At 35.0% G+C, this 22,569-nt stretch overlaps 2 protein-coding genes across 4 annotated transcripts; one reads left to right on the top strand and one right to left on the bottom strand.

The window, feature by feature from the left end:
• The first annotated feature begins 4,366 nt into the window (after nt 1-4,366).
• LOC109220662 (SUN domain-containing ossification factor-like) lies at nt 4,367-8,980 on the top strand. 2 transcript variants are annotated; one of them, XM_019385120.1, is made up of 6 exons: nt 4,367-4,800; nt 5,229-5,283; nt 5,566-5,795; nt 6,288-7,573; nt 7,700-7,785; nt 8,658-8,980. In XM_019385120.1, the coding sequence occupies exons 3-6, from the start codon at nt 5,633-5,635 to the stop codon at nt 8,884-8,886; spliced, it is 1,764 nt and encodes a 587-aa protein (XP_019240665.1). In that variant the 5' UTR covers nt 4,367-4,800; nt 5,229-5,283; nt 5,566-5,632; the 3' UTR covers nt 8,887-8,980. The 2 variants fall into 2 exon arrangements, with proteins under 2 accessions (XP_019240665.1, XP_019240664.1); XM_019385119.1 differs by lacking the exon at nt 5,229-5,283.
• Nucleotides 8,981-9,684: 704 nt separating this feature from the next.
• LOC109220664 (probable CCR4-associated factor 1 homolog 7) lies at nt 9,685-13,491 on the bottom strand. Of its 2 annotated transcripts, none has more exons than XM_019385121.1 (3): nt 13,321-13,491; nt 11,605-11,702; nt 9,685-10,771 (listed from the first exon to the last, which is right to left on the bottom strand). In XM_019385121.1, exon 3 carries the CDS (start codon nt 10,721-10,723, stop codon nt 9,899-9,901), a length of 825 nt encoding a protein of 274 aa, XP_019240666.1. In that variant the 5' UTR covers nt 10,724-10,771; nt 11,605-11,702; nt 13,321-13,491; the 3' UTR covers nt 9,685-9,898. The 2 variants fall into 2 exon arrangements, with proteins under 2 accessions (XP_019240666.1, XP_019240667.1); XM_019385122.1 differs by lacking the exon at nt 13,321-13,491 and adding an exon at nt 12,391-12,808.
• Between the last annotated feature and the right edge of the window lie 9,078 nt (nt 13,492-22,569).

Raw genomic sequence — 22,569 nt, 5'->3', positions numbered from 1 at the left:
GTAATTTTTCAAGAAGTGGGCCCGGGGCTCGGGTTTTGCTAGTTTCGAGATTTCTGCTATTTCTCGATTGTTTTCGATTGGGTATTGTTCCCTTAGCATATTGTGATGTATTCGCTCTGATTTTGGTTAGATTCGACGCGCGTGGAGGTCGGTTTGAGGAGCAAAGGCGTCGCGAGCTAGGGATTTTGCCGGTTCGAGGTGAGTAACACTTGTAAATGATATCCTGAGGGTTTGAAACCCCGGGTTTGCACATCATGGTGCTGTATTGAGGTGACTTGCACGCCGGATAGCGAGTGTGGGGTAGAGCACCGTTGGGGATTGTGACTTGGTCCGTCCCGATTGATGAAATTACTACGTATTTGATTGAAATTACTTGTTATCATCATGATTTTAGCTGATTGTCATGTTTTGGGCTTCGTGCCAATTATTTGAATCCTTCAGGGATTGATATCACTGATTTTGCATTACTTTGCATGTTATTTGACCTCGGTCCAGGGTTTTAATACTGTTTTGCAAATTCAGCCATTTTCATGATTTGAAAACTTAAATGATATTTTACTGACGTTTTGAGCTGAGAACTGCTATTTTATTATTGCCCAAGGGGCTTATGTGCATTTCTGGACTGAGCATGGATCGGGCTGCGCGCCGCAGCAGTGTTATAGTGATTTCTGGATATATGGATGGCTCGGGCTGCACGCCGCAGCGGTGTTATATTGATATTGTGCTTGGGCTGTAGGAGTCCCTCCGGAGTCTGAACCCCCACAGTGAGCGCGGGTACCCAAATGGATCGGGCTGCACGCCGCAGCGGTCATGTGCATTGCATTGCATTCATGCATTGGTTCCTGTTTGTACTGCGTATCATGACATTCAGCACTCTCATATCATTGGCATCCATGCTACTTCTTGCACTGTTTACCAGATACCCTGGTGTTATTTGTTGATGGAGTGCTTTGCCCGAGGGGCTGACTTATGTGCGGACTTGCACTATCTGATTACGCATTCATTTGCTTGACTGTTGGAAAAGGATATTTTCAAAAGAGGTTTTTAAACTGAGCCAGATATTCTCTAAAGGATTTTTTCACGGTTTTACTGTTTTCTCAAAGGGTTGTACTGTCCTATATAGCATGATGGAGTGCTCTTACGTGATTTCTTGCCTCTCAGTTATTATTTACCCTTATTACTCACTGAGTTGGAAGTACTCACTTTACTCCCTGCACCTCGCGTGCAGTTGCAGGTATCGTTCACCCGGTAGCGGGTTATTAGCGGATTGGAGGTATTGTTATTGTAGCTGAGTAAGGTGACCGCCAGCGTTCGCAGCACCGGATGTTGTCTTTTGTTTTCCAGAAATTTTACTTGTATACATTTATTGGCCTGTAGTTGTGTTAAGGTTTCCTTAGATGCTCGTGACTTGTGACACCCCGGTCGGGTAGTAATTAACAGTTTCTAATGCCATTAAGTTGTATCTTCTATTCATTTATGTTTAATAATTGTTAGTGAAAGGATTTGGGTTAGTTGGCTGGCCTTGTCTTCATGAGAGGCGCCATCACGACCGGGTATGGGAATTGGGTCGTGACATTAATAATAATCGCACATGTAATCATCTCATAGATGCATCTTATGTGGTATACATGGCAGGTGAATGGGCCCATATTCACCTTTGATATTTCCAGCATTCATGGGATTCAATCCGAATTTTAGTTGATCTATTAATTAATGAGAACAAGCAATATAAGAGAATTCATAAAGAACTTTCTAGTTCTTTTAATATTTACCCATGTGAATTCTCTATTATTTTTGCACATCATACTTAAATTGATATGGGTAAACCAATTATGCCAACTGAATAAATTGTCAATATTGATAAACTTTAGATTTACGCCATGACGTGTGCAATTATCAATAAACTCCAAGTTTATTTTGATATGGATTTTTATATCAATAAATATCCACTTTATTGTGGTATTCTTTTATTTGTGTTGTACAAACTGGAGAATAAAGCGGGCAGCGTTTCACATACATATTACCCAGCTACAAGTTGTAGTAATAAAAGATATTAAATCTTTCCTTTATTTATAGTCTCAATATAATCAACCGCTTTCGTGTATACTATGGAAACTGAATAAGTTTCTTTGAGACTTACTACAACACAATACCTTATTGGTAATCAATTGTGTTTCTCCAAAATAGTATAATTGGCTCTTGTAGAGTTCTCAATTAATTTTGTAGTACCACATATTTATCAACATCCATATGGTGTATATCTCTTTTAAAGAGAAAGTTATACCATTACAGTTATGGTCATGGTCAAAATTATATGCAAGTTCTGTTTCTTGCATTACCGTTGTCTTTTAGTAATCACAATGCCAAACTATTTTGGCATACAATAAGTACGTGACCAATGACCATTTATGCCATAATAATGACATTATTTTCTTATTTCCTCTCAAACCTCCTTCTAGAGGTGAGTGTGGGATATACCACTAGCACGCTCATATTCTTCCAAAAATGAATATGTATTCTTAAATCAGATGTTGTCACATTCACATCATGAATGGACCATAATCATCTACATGTGCTTTATAAAATCTTATGTCAAATCGATGACAAATATTACTTTCACAAAGTGAAGGATTATTTTGAGAATCCTTATTATTCTCATTATCACAATGATGACGATTATAATTTCGTCTATTGCCACGTCCACATCCATTGATACCTTCACGGTAATAATTTTGTCTTCTTTCAGACTTTATCATATACTGCTATCACATTCTCTTAAGGGAATGAGAATAAAGCAAATTCAATGGGACATACTTCCACTTCTTGTGCTCACAATCATACATAAATTTGATCATGGCATAACATAGAAACTTTACCACTTCGAGTGGTTGTAATTTCTTACTAACTCCATTAGAGTTATAATCAAAATTTATTGTATTTGCTTGTATTTAAAATTAAATTATAGAATAAAAGAGAAAAATACGGTAAAATACATACCTTAAATCCATAATTTAATCATGAAAGAAGTTCCTGAAACAATTGACAATCATTATGCTCAATCCCAAAGCTTTTACTCAAGTGGTTAGAGACTCGTGCTGATAACGTGTTATGAAATAATAAAAGAAAAAGAAAAGTATTGCAGGGAAAAGTGAGGAGAGAGAATTTTTATTGATTTGGGATGAATTACAATGGAATAGAACCCTCTTTATAGGGAAAGAGTGACTTAGGCACCAAGTAATAAACCGTAGAATCTCTCTAAATATAGACAATCACCTTAAATAGAATCCTATTTATAACAAAAAAATATGATTTAGTACTACATATTTTCTGATGAAAAAAGGGTAAAAAGTGGAATACAATAATTTCACTTGTTAGATTTTTTGTTCATACAAAAAAAGGTTTGAAATAAATTCACATTTAAAAAAAAAATTACGCTCACTTCAATTAGTTACACATCTATTCTTTCCTTTTATAAAAAAAAAATATCTAATTTTCAAGGTGAAACTAGGGAGAAATTTAAAAATAGCCAAATTTACAAGTGGCAATTCAAAACAGTTACAGTTTCAAAAGTAATCGAAATTTGTCACTTTTCATGTAAAGATAAATCTGAACGAAAAGACTGTTCAAAATCTTAAAAATACTTCAGTATATTATACTGGAGTTCCAACATAAGTATACTGGAACCCAAATTTGGGGGCCTCAAGCATTTGCTTTAGACGCTTGACCCTGTAGCCAGCCCTGTTACTTATACATAGGATAATGCTAAGTATGACTTATAACTAATACAAGTATTAATTATACATATGTTGAAAAAATGTATCAAAAAAGGTATTAGTAATGTACAGACTAATGCTTGCATTATTTTTTTTAATACCTCCTACCAAACGACTCCATAACGACAGAATATTCTTTTCGCTCGCACTTGAATTAAAAATTCATTCTTCTATTGGGAGATGGAAAATAAAAAAAACATATAAAATTCTCACTATCGCTCCTTTATATTTAACTTAAATATCAAAAAAATAATACTATTTCTTAAATTTATATGTCCAGTCACAAAAACTAACATATATAAAAATGAATAAATTAATACTCGTATCTGGTAATTTACGCAAAGTGAGCAGTGGCACTGGCAGTCGGCAGACAACAGAAAAGGGTAGGCCACGTCCCACGTAGTGTACTCTGAATGGAAAACTCGGTTTGTGCGCCGATTACGCTTTTCCTGGCTGATTCCAGCTCATCAGATCTACAACTGGCCCTTCTTTTACGGTCCCCGCTGGCATTTACACGTCACTCTCTCTTTTAAATCTTCAATTATTGGACTGTCATTCTCAAAATTTACACACTCCTGTTACCCTAAACTTTCTCCACTCACTCCTTTTCATTTACAATTACAATCGTTCCCATCTTCAATCTCACCTCTATGTATATGTACAGTAGTAAAAGAACCCAGAAAATTCAGGGTGGATATGTAAATATACTATATTTTTATTCACTGTGATGGTAAAAGAAAATTTATCAATAGTTTTGATAGTATAAAAGAAATCATCTTTTCTTCTTCAAATTCCTAGTCTTGACAGAGAGAGAGAGAGGAGAGACTTTTTCAAAAAGAGGAATAGTAGATTGTAAGAGAAAGCCGTTAGATTGGAATTATCTGAGACTGAATATATATAAAGAAGAGTTGAAACGGCAAAGACAAAACCAGAAAAAAAAAAGATCCGTTTGGTCTTTCTGATTGGAATTCAGCGATTTTGAGGATCTATTTTTCTTGGATTTTGAAGATCCTTCAGTTGATATCAGGTGATCTTGTTTAGTTGTTGCCTTATTTATCTTGCTTTCTTGTTTTCTTTCAACTGAATTATGTGTCATTTTCATAGTTTAATTTGAATATACTGTTCAACAATTTGAGCCTTTCCTATCTGGTAATTTCTTTGATCTATTTTTTTATAATTATTCTGGGATTTCCGTCTGATGATCTAGTCACTGAGCAAATTTGGATCTTTCCTTAATTTTCTTCTTCAAATACGTGTTTTTCTGTTAAGGGGAAATTTCCATTTTTTGGGTAAGTTTTGGTGTTATTTGGAATATCAGATGAGTAGTAAATTCCCTATTCTTATTCGTCTTGTATATATTTAGAATTGGCTTTAGTTCCAATATTTCGTATCTGTATGTAAATGCTTTAACCTGAAGCAAAGCTTTTCATTTTTTTTTTTTTTTTGTGTTATTAGTATACAGCTGTGGTGAGATTGATGAAGAGTAAAGGACCATCAAATGCTTTATTTGGTTAGTGTTGAGTCATGTTCTTGCTTTATTTTTCCACTTGTTAATTGCTATGCACTCTATATGCTTGACTTCTTAGAAATCGATAATTTATGAGCACATGACTGGACTAGTTTATTGGTATGATCAATTTGCAATGCTAATCTTTGCCCAAATTTTTGGCACCTAATCTGTGTCAAATTATGTATCATTGAGTTACCTCGAGATCGTTATGATTTTCTCTTATGACTGAATTAAGCATTTTGAAAGATGATAAGTATAAAAGTCTTATTTTTTCTGGTGTAGGCCTTTTTTTACTAGCTCGTCTTGCAATTATTAATCATTGAGTCACAGCAGATCAGATTGATGTGCAATGCAGAGATCACGTAGGGCTCTTCTGCAAAGAAGAAGAGCTTTGGAGAAGACAACTTGCGGGAGGACTCGTGTTTATAAAGTTTCTCTTTCTGTGGTTGCTGTTCTGTGGGCACTTGTTTTCCTTTTGAACTTGTGGATCGGTCATGGTGATGTTAATGAAGGTTAGTTCCATCAACTGCTTTAAGTTTGATATTAGGTCTGTAGGTTCCACTTTGTTGGAAAGGGGTGATTAAGATGCATACAAATTGTGCAAATATGTGCATAATCGACTAATTTATTAGCATCTTTGTTTAGTTAGTTTAGAAGTCGAAATTTGTTTTTCATTACATGACATTACTATTTCTCGAAAGTAATACTCCCTCCGTTCCAATTTATGTGAACCTGTTTGACTGGGCACGGAGTTTAAGCAAAAATGAAGACTTTTGAAATTTGTGGTCCTAAACAAGCCAAAAATAGGCCCAGAGTATTTGTGTGGTTATAAAAGCTTCTAACTAAGGATAGAGTTGTAAGTTTAAGCTAAATTGTTACCAAATTTAGAAAGGGGTCATTCTTTTTGGAACAGACCAAAAAGGAAATAGGTTCACATAAACTGGAACAGAGGGAGTAGTAGCTATTATCGTTTGCCTTTAACATGTTATATTTGTTTGATTTAGATGGAGCTGGAGATTTTCCAGTACCTGTAGGATCATGGGATGAAGATAAACCTCAATATGGTAGCGGCACTTGTGCTGCTTTGCCCGAGACTGAAACTTCATCACAGGAAATCAGTTCTGAAGACTCAGCAAAGATTTTATGTACAGAGGCAGGGAAAAATCAAGTTATCAACGGAGAAACACCAGATGTTGTGCAAAACAGCAACCCTGTTCCTGCGAATCAACAGCAGGCTAGTGAGGGAAAACCAGAGTCTACTCCAAGTTCAGAAAAGGATGCTTCAAAGTCGGACAGATTTGCTCGTGCCGTGCCTCCAGGTCTTGATGAATTCAAAAACAAGGCATTTAACGCAAAAAATCAGGGAAAAAGTGGCCAGGCCGGAGGGATTATACATAGGTTAGAGCCTGGAGGATCAGAGTATAATTATGCTTCTGCTTCAAAAGGAGCGAAAGTCCTGGCTTACAACAAGGAAGCAAAAGGTGCTTCCAACATCTTGAGCAGAGATAAGGACAAGTACCTTCGTAATCCTTGCTCAGCTGAGGAGAAGTTTGTCATCATTGAACTGTCGGAAGAAACCCTCGTGGATACAGTTGAGGTTGCAAATTTTGAACATCACTCGTCTAATCTAAAAGGTTTTGAGCTCCTTGGCAGTCCCATTTATCCAACAGACACATGGATCAAAGTTGGAAATTTTACCGCTGCAAATGTAAGGCATGCTCAAAGGTTTCTTCTTCCAGAGCCAAAATGGGTAAGATATCTTAAATTGAATCTTCTGAGCCATTATGGTTCAGAGTTCTACTGTACACTGAGCATTTTGGAGGTGTACGGAGTTGATGCTGTTGAAAAGATGCTTGAGGATTTTATCTCTGATCAAGATAAGTTGTTTGTACCCAAACGAACTAGTAGTAACGAGAAATCTCTGCCCACTCAACATGTTTCTAATCAAGGTGAATTCGTTCAAGATATTGATGATGAAATGGAAAAGGATATAGCTGTTGGAAAGTCTGATGTTAAAAGGGGTGTAATGACAACTGATGTGCCTGACCAAGTGGAAGAAGTTCGTCATCAACAGGTAAATAGGATGCCCGGCGACAGTCTGAAGATACTGATGAAAAAAGTACGGTCTCTGGATATCAATTTGTCAGTTTTGGAACGATATCTGGAAGAGTTAAATTCTAGATATGGCAAAATTTTCAAAGACTTCGATTCTGAAATGGGAGAAAAAGATGCTCTTCTTCAAAATATCAGATCAGAAATAAGGGGTTTATCTGAAAGCAAGGATTCCTTAGTATGTGAAGTTCTTCCTCTTAGCTTTGCTCTCTTTTTTCTCTAGATTCTTGTCTATGGCATAAGCTTTTTATAATTTTACGCCAATGTTACAGATCAAGACATTCAATCATAATGCTTTTTTCAGGGTAAAGAAGTTGCGGACCTAGTATCATGGAAATCCCTTGTTTCCACGCAGCTGGAAGTTATTATCAGGGGAAATGATATTCTCAGGTATATTTTTCTCCTGATAATGTAATCCGTGTGTTATAAATGTCATGTTGTAAGGTCTCTATTTGACCTGATCCTGTTCTCTCTCTGCCTTTAAAGTAGGACGTCCTTTGTCATCTTTCTGGAAATGTTTTAGTTTGAATTTGTAGGATAGTAGGCAGAACAAAGTGATATGATCATCCCTCTCTTATAATGGGGAAGCAAAGAATAGTGGAGTTCATTTTTGTGAAGTAGAGCTATGCGCTGTAGGTATGAAGTAGGAAACCATTTAAACGACAAAAAGTTAATGCAGAAATCATGTTATATGTCCAGTAACTGTAGTTTCCAAAAAAAACTTTCCCCACGACTTGATACCTATATCTCACCAAAAGAAGAAGAGTATGAAAAGGAAGCATTGTACTATAAGGTACCTAAGCTCCCATCTACATTGAATTGATCTGGACATTATGTATTTGAACACGGAAATATTAGTTCATGCATTAACTAGAGGATTTGAAATGAACTAATCCATATGTAGCCAGCACTAATGTTGCGAGGAAGCATCAATAATGTATTGTTACAATTTTAGCATAGTAACGTTGATGTTTATTTGTTTTTCCTTCTTGTCCCCAGATGTAATGGCGCAAGGGGCAGGGCGTGTGAATTTGTTTGCATTACTTTCCTTATTTTGCCGAATGAAACAGTATATTTTCCCCTGGGTTTCATGTTTAACACCGAATTTTAGATAGCTAGAAGTAAATATTTTAAACAGCTGGCCAATTTTTCATAATAATGATTCATAAATAAAGCAAATTTGTATTACTTTTGCTCCATGTGTAGGGGTCCTCATTATTTCTGCATTGTGTTGCTATTCTAACATTTGCATCAAAATGCAGGAAGGAGGTGGAAAAGGTTCAGAGGAATCAGGTACACATGGAGAATAAAGGAATTGTTATTTTTCTTATATGTTCATTTTTTGGATTATTGGCTCTTGTCAGGCTTCTCGTAGATACAGTTTTGAGTAATTATTGGTCAGAAAATTCCAGGAAATTTTGTTCAGAGAGTTACTCCTGGTATTTCCTACTTTTGAGTTGTACAATTACAATTATCATCCTATCCTTGTAATTTATGTAATATAGCAACGTCAACTCATACATACAACTTCATGATCGACTTTGGAAATAAACCTTATATATTTGATGTCGAAAACCTTCTCCTATTTGTGAAAAAGCTGGAGGGAGTATCCTTCAATTTCTACGTAGTTATTTTTTTTTCCTGCTCCGATGAACGTTGGGCAGGCCAGAAACGCCCAGGTATGTCGAAAAAGACGAATGAATGTGTAATACGAAAGTGGATCTAGCAAAAACGAAAAACACTAGATACATGTGTTGAGGGATAGAGTTACTCGATACATGTGAATATATGTGTTAATGGATGGAGTTACTCGATACACATGCTGGCGGGAGATGGCACGGATACTCAGTGGAATAATTAAGATGCACACAAGTTGACCCGAATATTACCGTTACAAAAAAAAAAAAATTGCCCCTGATAAACTAAACTGGAACTGAAGCCATATCCTGTCATTTAGGAAGAGACATGAACTGGACTTGAAAAAGTTCTCTAGCATTATGCACGGGTAATGATAAATAAATAAATAAAGATTTTATTTAGCTAGTGAACATGTAGCAACTCAATATCTCGACGCATCATGAGGACTTCCTTTTAAGATTATTCAAGTTTAAGGTAATTCATTTTTAAGCAAATTGCCAATTTTAATGCTTGAGACTCCATACGCGCACCCAGTTCCCCAACAAGGCGTCAGCTTCCCTTGGTATGAAAAAGTATGAAGCAAGTCAATAAGGATCCCCAAGTTTCTGAATATTACATGAGAAAGCTGCAACACAATTTTGGAAATGGCCAAAGAACGAAACAGAAACCTTTGTATAGCTTAAAAGCTCAAAGCTGAATAAACAATGATTAGAAACTGAGTGTACCCTCAGTGAAAGTCCAAACTGTCTTACAAATACTTTATCACAATTAATTTCTTACAGACACATGATACATAACCTACCCAGCTCGACATACACTGAACCCCCTTCTCTATTTTATTTTCCAGTAAGTACACACAGTCAATCTATTTATTATCAGATCCATACTCGACACCGAGACCATACAGGACACCTGCATACTTCTCAGTAGCGCCATTAAAGAAGTTATCTTTTAACTTCTTGAAGGCACACGAGGTTAGTAAGCTATCTGAACCTGCCTGATGACAAATACCAATTCTCTCGAGTTCCAACAGTTCCGCCAGCTTGTTCAAGCCACCGTGAAGGCTATTACAGAACTTCATCAGGTGTTTGATGTCATAAACCAGTGGAAAGTACACGTTTAGCAAATCAAAGAACCCTGCTTGTGTTTCCGGCAAAGTCCTACATGTTAATAGCTTGAGCAAGTATCCAAAATCATACCCACTGTGAAATGTCACCCAATGGACCCCGTCATTCAAAACGATTCCAGATGACATCAAGAGCTCACCAAACCGTTTTGCATCAATTCCCATTTCATTGTTCTTCTTGAAATCAATCCCAGATTGCATCAGCAATTCAATTGAATCATTTGCAAAAATATCTGCACTTGTGTCAAATTCACGGAAGTTGAATTGCCAAATGCAATAGCGCTCGCTTCCACAAGTAGGTAAGTTTCCATTTTCATCGGAAAATGTAAGACCCAACTGAATCAACTTCAACATATCAACATTATCCTTCAAGGTCTGATAGTTATACTCATTGATATGCTTGAAATTGCCAACAGGGCGAAGCACCACCCCAGGGAACTCGGTGTCCATGGCAATGTAAGGATAGGCATCCACAATTTCACGGATCAAAGCAAATTCCTCCTCAAGATTATCGCTCCATACCTCTCTAATTTGGATAGAATCACTTTTCGGTAACACAGACATGTTTGTAGAAAAAAGAGTTGAATCTGGCAATGTTTAGAATAAGCAGGTCTGCAATTTGAAGGAAGACGAAGGATAATCAGACTAAGCATTCTAAAGAGCCTGATGATGAAATCAATGTGAAGCCTCTTCGCAGAACAAAAATGACATAGCAACCAGAAGGCATAGTTACATTTTCTTATTCGATTATAGTCTTGATCTGTCTTATAAACCTATGAGAATGGAAACAGAGAAGACAAGTTTTATAAATACAAAACAAACTTATCCAAGTTTTACTTATCACTTATGCTACGTCTAATGCATACAGTTTTTCTGGTAGAATAGAAATTCCTACCACATTTGTAGTTCTTACATCATCTATAACGAGACAAGCTCTAAGCACTTCCACATTTCTCCAGAATATTTCTAATGGAGGCACTCCTTATTTTTTTGTAAAAGGAAGTTACGTAAGCTTTGGGTAGAGTTCTTATGCATGAGAGCAGTGAGCAAAGGGAAGTAAAAGCAGTACACCAAGCCTCACAAATATAGGCACAAACTCATATGCAAGTGCTGATCACTTGTAAATGATTCTTAGCAGAACTATTTTAGTAACCTCACCATTCAAGGAGCAGTTGCTTCTTCAAAAATATAAGAGAAAAAATTATGCGCATGGTTTGTCAAAGCCAAGTCGCAAGTCATTAAAATGCAAGAAACTAGTTCCTCTAAAAGATAGTTCTAGCTTCAGATTGTGACTGCAAATTGTTCAAAGAAGCCAGAGCAAGCCCATTTGTACCTTTCTTTACAACATCATTTGATAAAACGTCGATTAACTACATATAGAAAAGGAAACACAAATTCCTTTTTTAAATAAAAATGAAACAACAATTCTAAGACATAGAACTTACATATTAAGAAGGCCTGGGTACAATCTTCATCACATGGTCGACTCCAAAGCTACAACTACAAGAATATCAGGACAGCTAACACGGCAAGTCAGGCTATCCTGCATACACAATCATAGAATATTACAAGTTAAACAACTAAGGTCAGAATCTGAAAATCAAACAGTAGAATAGGTCATCAAGCAAGGGCCTTATATAAGCACAGCAAATTGGTCTTGTATCAAGAGACAGTACAACACAATAGCACAATTTAAGCAGAAATTAAAAGAAGAAAGGAATGTGCTTTCATTCTACGTAATCTATAACTTTCAGTCTGTAAGTTCTACTCCATCTTGCTTTTCATCAACCATAACATGCTGGTAAAATGAACTGAGCGATAATGGAAATAAATTTAATTGATTAAAGCAGCTCTAAGCACACTTAAGCTGTCAAGAAGAGATGGAATCTGTGGATAGTATAAACCTTACAAATACAAAGTATAGAACATTTTCATATAAATTCGACATGCACAAAAGCATAAACCTTGTTCGTTGAGAATCATATTTTGAGGTTTCAAACCGCAGTAAAGTAGGATGAAATTTGAGTAATCATAATTTTCAAGTTCAAAAATAAGCAAGTAAATGCCAACACAAAGGAACTCAATTACCAGCACAATAATGTTTTTTTTTCAATCCTCTGCTCCTCCACCCCCTTTTCATTTTCCATTTTTGAACGAAAAGAGCTCAAAACATGGAAATGAAATTAAAAGTAAAAACAAAGGAAACTACTCAAGACTAAAGCAAAACTAACCAAGAACGATAAACACAATTAAACTTCTGCTTACTTGCCCTCTTCAACAGCTAAAACCATAAAGACCGTTTCCTCTCCTTTTCCTCACTACAATAGACAAAGCTCTACGATTGCCACCAAAACCAACTAGCATAATCCCAATTAACCTTTAAAAGAAGTACTCCTCTTAGGGGACCCATTTTACATATAATACACTTCCTATTTGAGGTCGCATAATCAGACTATAATAATTTCAAACATTTCTTTAAAAAAAATCACGACTTCATGATTTAAAGAATTGTTGTTCAAACTTTTACCAAGGATTGAATGATTTGACCCTCGTACTCCTAATCACCGTTTTGGGACAAAGGAACTAGAAGGTAAAATGAAGCAAGTAAAAACTCATAGTAAAGCAAAAGGTTGAATTATTTTTTTTATGACCAAAAATTTAGTTACTTCAAATTTTTTTTAAAAAAAATTGATAGTACCCAGGAAATTGATACGTAAAATGAAGCAAGATAAGAACTCATAGTACAATAAAAAATTCAATTATTGTTTATGACCCAGAAAATGAAAGAGGAAATTGATCGTTCCAAAGCTATTAGCTTAAAACTTTTTCCGAAAAAATTAAATAAATTAACCAGCCAAATTGGGTCAACTGGATCTACAGAGCAGCAGACATAGAGTTCGATTCAGATGAAAAAGCTTAACTTTCAGCTAGATCGAACATCATAACTTCAACTTCACTCAAAAATTGAAGCCACTTTGTTACAACTTAGATGCATAATCACTTCAAAATATAGACAAAACATCATTCATCAAATCCTACTTTCGATTCATACATACATAAAACAAAAACCCTAAATAATTTTTTTTCCAAAAAAAAAAAAAGGAGGAAGTGAAGTTGAGGTATAGAATGGATAGATCAAGAGTTTAAAATAGAAAATAAACCTGATCTGAGAAGAGTGAAGCTAAGTCAAAATCAAAGAGCTCATCAAAGATGAAGAAGAAAAAGCAGAGGCCCTTATGTGAGAAAAGTGTGATGTGTAGTGATGGTGTTTTCTTCTTCTTTTTTGCTTTTTCTTTTTTGGCTTTTTCTTTTTATTTATATTTGTTTGAAGTCTGCTTTTGACGAGTGGGCAGGTTGTGTTTGGTTTACGGTTTTTTTTTTTTTTTCTTTAATTTGTTTTATAAAAGCGCGTTAGATAATGGTCAGCTATTCATTATTAGGACGTGGTCGGAACGGGACCCTATGGGCTAATTCAATTATTACTAACAATTGGATTGGGCTTACTATATTACTATGGGCTTGTTTAACTGATGAGCCCATTTATCTGCATTTTCATTGCCCAATAGTAATTTTTAGCATAAATATGAAAAATTGGCATCCTATAACAACACATAACAGGAATTGGTAATTTTTTAGCCATCTATTAGGTTTGGCAAAGATAGCCCAAAACAATTGGCATTACCAAATCCCAAAAAACTACTCTCTTATATATTCTCTTTCAAAAAAAAACTACTCACTTATTTTGGCTTCCCTCCCCCTTTCTCTTCTTGTATTTCTTCTTCTATCTGTTCTCCTTCGCTCTCATAGTTTAGCAAAAATTCTTGCAAATTATACAAAAAAAAATCAGTGGGAGGATGATCTCACGTTAGAGAAAATCAGAAGCAAAAACTAAGAGAGAAGAAACACATTTCAACTTTGTTTTTCTTTTTCTTTTTTTGGTTGGATTGAACGAGTGGGTGTGATTGAAATTGGTTGAAAATACCTAAATGAGGCTATATACAAAAATTGAGCATGATTAGAAGTGATTTAGACTGGTTTCAGGTAAAAAATCAGACCTAAAAATCCAACTTCGACATGTTTATAGCACGTTATATATCGTGTACATCATGTATATCACACAGGTTTTTAAGGACGTATATGTATATCACTTTGTATATCGCATATACAACATAATTTTTTACGGACACTCGTGTATATCACATTGTATATCATATATATGACACAAACTTTCATGGATATACACAGATACACATGATATACATGAGATATCACTGATGTACATAGAGATATACACGGGATACAATAGGGATACACATATGGAGTCGTCTTGAACTTGAGTTTTCAATTTGAAATGTGTCATACAAAAGGAAAATAAAATTTTAATATACTTTTTTGATATACATATTACTATTATGTTATACACTGTGATATACAATAATATAATTATTAATGTGTTATATATAATTGGATATACAGATAAAAAATTAGAAAAATAATTAAAAAATATTTGGAAGTTTTTTCGGATACTACTAAAGGAGATGGAACCTAATTTCTAGGATGGTGGTTGCTATGAGAGAAGAGATAGAGGATTTTAAATATTTTTTGCTATTTTTAAGAAAAATAATTTTGATGGAGCTTATTTTTACGGTGATGGTTGAACCATTTGAAGAGAGAGAGAGAGAGAGTAACTTCAGGCTACTATATGCCAAATCCTAAAATGTTGGTTTTTTTATGCCAATTGTTGGACCTAGTTGTCATGCCATGCCAAATATATCATAGGAAACAACACTGTATAGTCGCTCCCAAACATAATAGTCAAATATACATGTGTGTGTGTGTTATGTATGTATGTATGTATAAAATAGGTATATATATTTTTATATTTAACTAGCGAATATAATTATTTTTGACTAATATGCCAAATGTCTAACTTGCCCAAACGTACTAGCTGTTTTTTCAGACGGTTTTGAATAAATAGTCGGTATTTGAAATTAGTTGAAAAATAACTACTTTTTATGTGAAAACACCATAATAAATTGATAGTGTTATGAATTTCTAACTTAAACAAGTAAAATTATATAATGAGCAAAAAATATATATTTATTCGTATACCAAACCATGTATATCATCAAAGTAAAATTCAAAAACGGTAAAAATCAATCTTAAAATTCTTCCCTACTTATGTTAATATTTTGCCAAATCTTTTTTTGGTTACAATATATAATCTTGTGATAGCTAAACTAACTAGTATTTGTAATTGGCGAAACACCGTGGGTAGACTCCTTAAAGATACTAGTAACTATTTCAAAATAATAGTTAACTTATAGATTATTGTCATAACATGCAAGAGAGTTATTAGCAAGTTAGTGAATATGCACCAAATAAATAAGTTTCTCATCAATGGTCAACCAAGAAGACAAAAAAGGAAAAAAGACTTTATGAGAAAAACAACTTGTAGTAAATGCTTAAATAGGGATCATATTTTAGTAATCTACAACAAGTGTATTATCTATTTCTATTCAGAATAATCTTCTTATAATTTGTGCCTAAATGAATACAATAAAAGGTTGCCAAGGAAAAGAGTTCTCTTAGTCAAATAGTTTTGAAGGATGGCAGAAATTACCGAAAAGCTACTTGTTTTTATGATGGTTATAATGGTTCTTTTTGCAGGACAATTTATGGCGGATCAAGTTACAGAAGTATGTTTCTGCAGAATATCGCCTCAAGGTTAATGAAAAAGCTTAATGATTACACTATTTTTTTGAGTTTTTCACATTTATATTATGGGTTCAATTAAATTCAATCTCAATAATATAAATCACCTATGAGCATAATGTTGTTCATATAGTGTTGTAAATAAGGCTTTGATATATTCGCTTGTTCATATGTCCAAATGTGCTAATTTATTAAAACCTGATGTTTTATACTTCAATACCACACAAGTGGGGGTGATTTGTGTGGTACCCAATTTTTCGTTTAACCTGATTATAGAAGGACCTGGTTCTTCTATGTGTTCCAACTACTACTGTTGCGGAATAATAAATACAAAAATTAAAGAACACAGATTTTACGTGGAAAACACCTGGCTCAAAAGGTGAAAAAACCACGACTTACCTTCCAGTAGGATTTTTCCAAACTCTCCACTAAAATCACTGAGCCAAAAACTGCATTTACAAAAAATTCTTTTGTAAACCTAGGATTAACTCTAATCCCGTTGTGGCACACAACCTCAACTGTTGCGACAGCTTCAAGTTAACTCTAACTTGAAAACTCTAAGTACCTATTACAATTGCTTCTAAATAAGCTGAAAGGTACAATTTAAAATCACCTACTACAATTGAACTAGAATAAAAGATAGACACTTGGAACTGGTTCTTCTATCTGGTTCAAGTAGCTTGAGGATTGCACTCTTGAATCACACATAAATTGCTTGCAAAATTGCCTTGCTATTTTGCTCTCAATTCACGTTTAACTTCTGCTTATGTGCATTACCTGTAAAAGAGAACAACACTAATATTTAAGGAGTTAGCAATTGGAGATTGACTAGGATACAAACGCTACTCTTCCATGGTGGAAGAGTTTTAGTTGATCTCATACTCTAACTCTATCCTTTTCCTAAACCGTGTTCTCTTTGTGTAAGGAGTCTTTCTCCTTATCCAATATGCAACCTTTTCGATCATGATCAGGAGATAACACTTCTGATATGTTAGGTTTATCTCCTTCACGTGCATCTTACATGTTTGAGGTGATCATAACTGTGCTTCACAAGATGGACCTGGTCCATATCTGATTTCCTTTGTCAGTCTTCAAAAACTTTACCTTTACTTGGGCCACCAAAACTTTTGCAGGTAAAAGGGATGTCGAGATATGTTTGAGGAATTGTCAAAACTATTGCCATATAGCCCACACCAAAGGTAATTACTTACTATAAAGGACATGTGGGGAGGTAAGTATTGAGCTTCCTATATTTTGTCCTCAACTCATGTTTTGTTGTTAAATTGTTTTGCAGCAAAAAGTATGATTGAAACAAACCAAATATGCTTATGCAGAGTAGCATCTCAAGGTTTGGCCTTTTATAAATATGGGCATTGTTGGTTATCGAGTTATTCGTTATAGGTGTTATTCTTCGAGATTTCATTGAAAATATTTATAACTTGTAATCTTGCATATCTTGTTTGAATACGTAATTGAAATTTTTAGTTTTCTTAACAGATATATGAAAGGCAAACCAAGTGATAATCAAAATTTTATTCAAGAACATATCCATTGTATAAATGAAAAGGACATATGTATGAGATACTCATGACTTGTTTGCAATTATGTCAACTTTGTAGGTAAACATGATATTGAAAGTTGTATGAGAAGCTGCAAGAGTTATTGCCATATCGAGACCACTTCTTAGGTTTATCTAACAACTATTAATTGTTGTGGTCCTTCATGTATTATTATGAATTAAAATGTTTGATACAAATATTTGTATCCCTTTTTTTCATTCTTATGCGGCTGATTAGAAAAATTAATCCATTAAGGACAACTTACCGCAATCAAGTACTATATTGCAATGAGTTTGTGAAAATGTTCATAAGTAAGCAGCTTTTGGGAGCACCTTAGAAAACCATAACTCACTTTGAATAGAAAAGCAAGAATTGTAATTGAGAATTGAGAATTTTTTTTTGGTAGTGGACACTTTAATCTCGATTAGTGGATTTATTCGGTGCAAATCAGGGTAAATCGGGTCAGTAAATTTTAAATACTAAATAATAAAATTTAAGAAAAGACTTGTAACTGCACATGGGGTAAATGAAGATTTTGTTATTGCAAAAAGAAAAAGGGAAAAAGAAATTTTTTTCATTTTTTTATAAGCACAAGGATAAAAGTAAAACGAACAAGGGTCGAAACTATCCATATTATTTTATAATAATTTATATTTACTCTTCGTCCATCTATCAGTCCAAAAATACATATTGTGTTCATCTGTCAGTCCAAAAATACACATTATATTATTTTTATTAATAAAATGCCCTTACATTTAACCGCAGAGCAAGTGGGTCTTCCAATTAATGCATTGGCATTTTTTTTTACTGGGCCACATGGTACTCTTGTGTTAGAAACTGGGTTTGATTTCGGCCCATTAACCGAATCCGCCCCATCTTCTCCATCAATTTTCTCTCTTTCTCCCATTAATTCCCTCTTTTTTTTCTTCATATTCTCTTCCAACAATTTCTCTCTTTCTTCCATTTTCAAATCACATGCTTCAAAAAAATAAGATAGTGTGTAATGATTTTTTTTGAAAACTGTCACTAACCCAAATCTCACATGTTATGATGGCGCCTATCGTAATACTAGGCAAGTCGAAAACCACTATAAATCATGAAATTCTTTAAGTTTGAAAACATAATAAAATGGGCTTAAGAGTACAATCTTATAAATATTGATACAAAATACCGCGACCAAATATGACATTCCCCAAAATTCGGGGTCACTGAGTACATGAGCATCTAAATGAGATCATAGTCTGACCGATAAAAATATTGTCTAGAAATGTAGAATAGTACAATTAACTAAAAGGAATGAGAGTCAAGGTCTGTGGACGCCAATGCAGCTACCTCGAGAATCTCCGAACTGATAAAAGCTCCGAAATCAGCAACCACCGTACCCGGAAGTACCTGGATCTGCACATGAAATGCAAGGTGTAGTATGAGTATAACCAACTCAATAAGTAACAAGCTTAACCTTGAGCAGAAAGTAGTGACGAGCTCAATAGGCACAACCCAAATATGGATATAACAGAGCAGAAATGTAGAGATGCTTTCGAGTAAAAATAGTTTAAGCTCAAAATAGGTAAAATGTGCCAAGTATAACTGGGATGAGGAATTATATATCTATATATCTGCATATCAATTATGCATGCCAACTGTAATGCAATGTAGTGATAAAATTAAAATTATGCATACTCTCTAAGTATCAATTCACTCGGTCCTCCCTTTCACTCAATCCTCACAGTTACTCAATCCTCCGAACTCACTCGGCACTCGCACTCAGTAGGTACCAGTGCAGACTCCGGAGGGGCGGATCCATCCCAAGCGCTAGAATAAGCCAATCATGGCATGAAGCAACAAAGCATGTTGCGGCGTGCAGCCCAATCCCATAAATATCCGCACAATCAGGCCATCAGCCTCACTCAGTCATCAATCTCTCCAGTCTCTCGGCTCACAAGTATCATGATAATCAGCCCAAACAATGATGATATGATGTATCAATATATGGCAACAGAGATTGAGATATGATATGTAATTGATAAATATGACTGAGTACAAAATTTCAAATTAAACAAGTGATTCAGCAGCACTACGACCTTTGTGGGTCCCAACAGTACCAGCATATAGCCTAAGAATGGTCTCTAACATGAATCACGGCTCAATTGTTCTAGCACATGGTGCATATGTGGAAAATGACAAGATTATTGAGCTTCACAGCTCCACAGAATCGATTTGGACATAATTTCTACGGTGCACGCCCACACGCCCGTCACTTTGCATGTTTGTCACCTCCACACCAATCACATAACATGTATTTCAGGGATTCATACCCTTAGAATCAAGTTTAGAACTATTACTTACCTCAAACCGCGCAACTCTCTATTCTAATAAGCTCTTGCCTCGCGAATTGACTTCCGAACTCCTCGAATCTAGTCACAAACAATTCAACATACTCAATACAAGCTATAGGAATCAATTCCATGTGAAAATGCTAAGTTTTCAAATAAAAATTCAAAAAGTCAACTCAAAAGTCAACACTGGGGGCCACATCCCGAAATCCGACAAAAGTTACAAAATACGAAAGCTCATTCAATCACGAGTTCAATCATACCAAATTTATCAAATTCCAACATCACCTTGACCTCCAAATCCTCAATTTAAAGTCTAGAAAATTTCTACCATTTTCAACCCAAAGCACTAATTTAATGATAAAACAATAATAGATTCGTGTAATTTAATCAAAATCGAGTTAGGAATTCTTACCCCAATATTTTCCTTGAAAATCTTCCGAGAAATCGCCTCACACCGAGCTCAAAATTCCAAAAAAGGAAAAATGAGACGAAGTCTCATTTCAGAACTTAAGTCCCCGCGATTGCGATGAACAAATTTCTATTAACTCTTCCCAAACTCTTCTCAGATAGCATGTAGTATAATAGCGATAACTTTTTGTACATAACTCCAAATGCCAAACAGTTTAATTTTCTGAAAATTAGACACAAAGGTCTAACATTTTTATTTTTGGAACATCTCCAAATTCCTTATAGATTGCAAGATATAAGCTTTTAAAGTCGGGTCAGTGACAGTAGAATTTTCCTCTACGCGATCGCGAAAATCCTTCCACGATCGCGATTCACAAGCCAATTTTTCCATTTTACTCTTTATGATCGCGGCCAATTCTACGCGATCGTAATGCACACTACTGTAGCCAAAAACAACAACTAAAAATGGCCTAGAAATAGTACGGAATCATCCCGAAACTCATCCGAGCCACCGGGACCCGATCCGAATATACCAAAAAGTCCCATAGCATAATACGGACTTACTCGAGGCCTCAAACCACGCATAACAACATTGAAACGAAGAATCGCACCCAGTTCAAGCCTAGTGAAAACTAAGAAATTCCAATTTTTATAATCGATGCCGAAATTTATCAAATCAAGTCCGATTGACCTCAAATTTTGCACACAAATCAGAAATGACATAACGGACCTATAAAAATTTTCGGAACCAAAATCCGAGCTCGATAACCATAAAGTCAACTCTAGGTCAAATTTTAAATTTCCAAAACTTCTAATTTTTCAGCTTTCGCCATTTCAAGCTAAATTCAATTACGGACCTCCGAATCACTATCCGGACACACTCCTAAGTCCAAAATCACCATACGGAGCTATAGGAATCATCACAACTCTATTCCGGAGTCGTTTACACACAAGTCAACATCCAATCAACTCTTTCAACTTAAGCTTCAAACCTTGGGACTAAGTGTCCCAATTCATTCCGAAACCTCCCCGGAACCAAAACAACTACCCCGTCAAATCACATAACAATAATTGAATTTAGAATAAGCAGTAAATGAGAAAACAATGCTATAATACTCAAAACGATCGGACGGACCATTACAAAAATGATGAATTTTCATGTATTTTCTGGTGGTCTTTACCGGAGTTTCCTTTGTTAGGTGGAGGAAGATGCGATGAAGAGTGGATAAGGTAGAGAAAATGAAAGAGAAAGGGAAGAATCAAGGTCATCACGAGGTGAAATTCTCTGGCGAAGTATTCCGGTCAAACCCCATTATCGCTCGCTGCTCCTGGTTTGGAGATTGTCTCCTTTTTAAGAGTTATTTTACGAAGTGAAGAGGAGAAGAGAGTAAGAGAATAAAATGAGTTGGTTAGATCTAGTGATGGGAAAAATCGCTGGAAAACGTTTCCAGCGAACAACCACCAAGATATTCCTAGTTGAATACACTGATGAAAATTTTTTGTGCTTCTTTTGTTTCATTGTTTAGATCTGATACTTGTAAAGAATGATGAAAAAAGAATAAGTATAAGAAGGTAAAAGGGGTAGCGAAACTCGCCATTTTCAGTCAACTTTCAGATCGGACTTTTTGTCTTCAAAAAGAATAAAAAGAAGAGTCTGATGAAGAAAACAATATTATTGATAACCAGAATTATTTTTCGGCCAAACTTGTAGGCGGTGATTTTCATTAATTTTTTTTCCAGATCTGGTGACCTTTATGTCTCAAAGGAAGAAACAAAAAAAAAATACAATAGAAAAATAGAGAGGAGAGGTGGTGAGGCGGTGGAGCTTCGATGGCCTGGTGGCACATTTTCACCGGCGACCGTAAGAAAAGAGAAAAAGATAAAGGGTGTGCTTGGTATAATGGAAAATATTTTCCGTGAAAAATGTTTTCCAAGAAAATGTTTTCTTGAAAAATAAGTAGTAATTTTATTCATTTTCCGGTGTTTGGTACGCAAATTAAGGAAAATAATTTCTCAAGAGTATTCATAAATAATTTAGATATAATAAACATGAAGCTATAAACTTTCAAACCGATAACCTTCCGAACCAACAAATTTCATAAACTTTCGAACCGCTAAACTTTCAAAACCGCAAAATTTCAAACCCGTAAACTTTATAATTTTTGAACCCATAAACTTCCAAACACATAAACCTCCGAACTCATAATTTTGGAACTTGTAAAATTTTAAACATTTAAATCGATAAATAAAAAAAGTAAAAACTGAAAATATATTTTAAAAAATATTTTTTTTACGGGGGGGGGGGGGGGGGGTGTGGCAGTAAACGAAAAAAAAAGCAGAAATTTAAATACAAAAAAAAAGTATAAAAAAAAAAATTAGTAGCGGGGGAAGG

This window comes from Nicotiana attenuata, unplaced genomic scaffold, assembly GCF_001879085.1.
Source record: "Nicotiana attenuata strain UT unplaced genomic scaffold, NIATTr2, whole genome shotgun sequence".
In the NCBI taxonomy this organism is placed as follows: domain Eukaryota; kingdom Viridiplantae; phylum Streptophyta; class Magnoliopsida; order Solanales; family Solanaceae; genus Nicotiana; species Nicotiana attenuata.
The sequence above is the reverse complement of the archived record's forward strand: the minus strand, read 5'-3'. Positions and strand labels throughout refer to the sequence as shown.

What these genes read in the sequence shown, in the direction of transcription:
- LOC109220664 (XM_019385121.1), bottom strand. Translation starts at nt 10,723, where the DNA reads ATGTCTGTGTTACCGAAAAGTGATTCTATCCAAATTAGAGAGGTATGG.
- LOC109220662 (XM_019385119.1), top strand. Translation starts at nt 5,633, where the DNA reads ATGCAGAGATCACGTAGGGCTCTTCTGCAAAGAAGAAGAGCTTTGGAG. An exon ending in CTGAAAGCAAGGATTCCTTA is followed by an intron (nt 7,574 to 7,699) that starts GTATGTGAAGTT and finishes TGCTTTTTTCAG; the next exon opens with GGTAAAGAAGTTGCGGACCT. An exon ending in AGGGGAAATGATATTCTCAG is followed by an intron (nt 7,786 to 8,657) that starts GTATATTTTTCT and finishes ATCAAAATGCAG; the next exon opens with GAAGGAGGTGGAAAAGGTTC.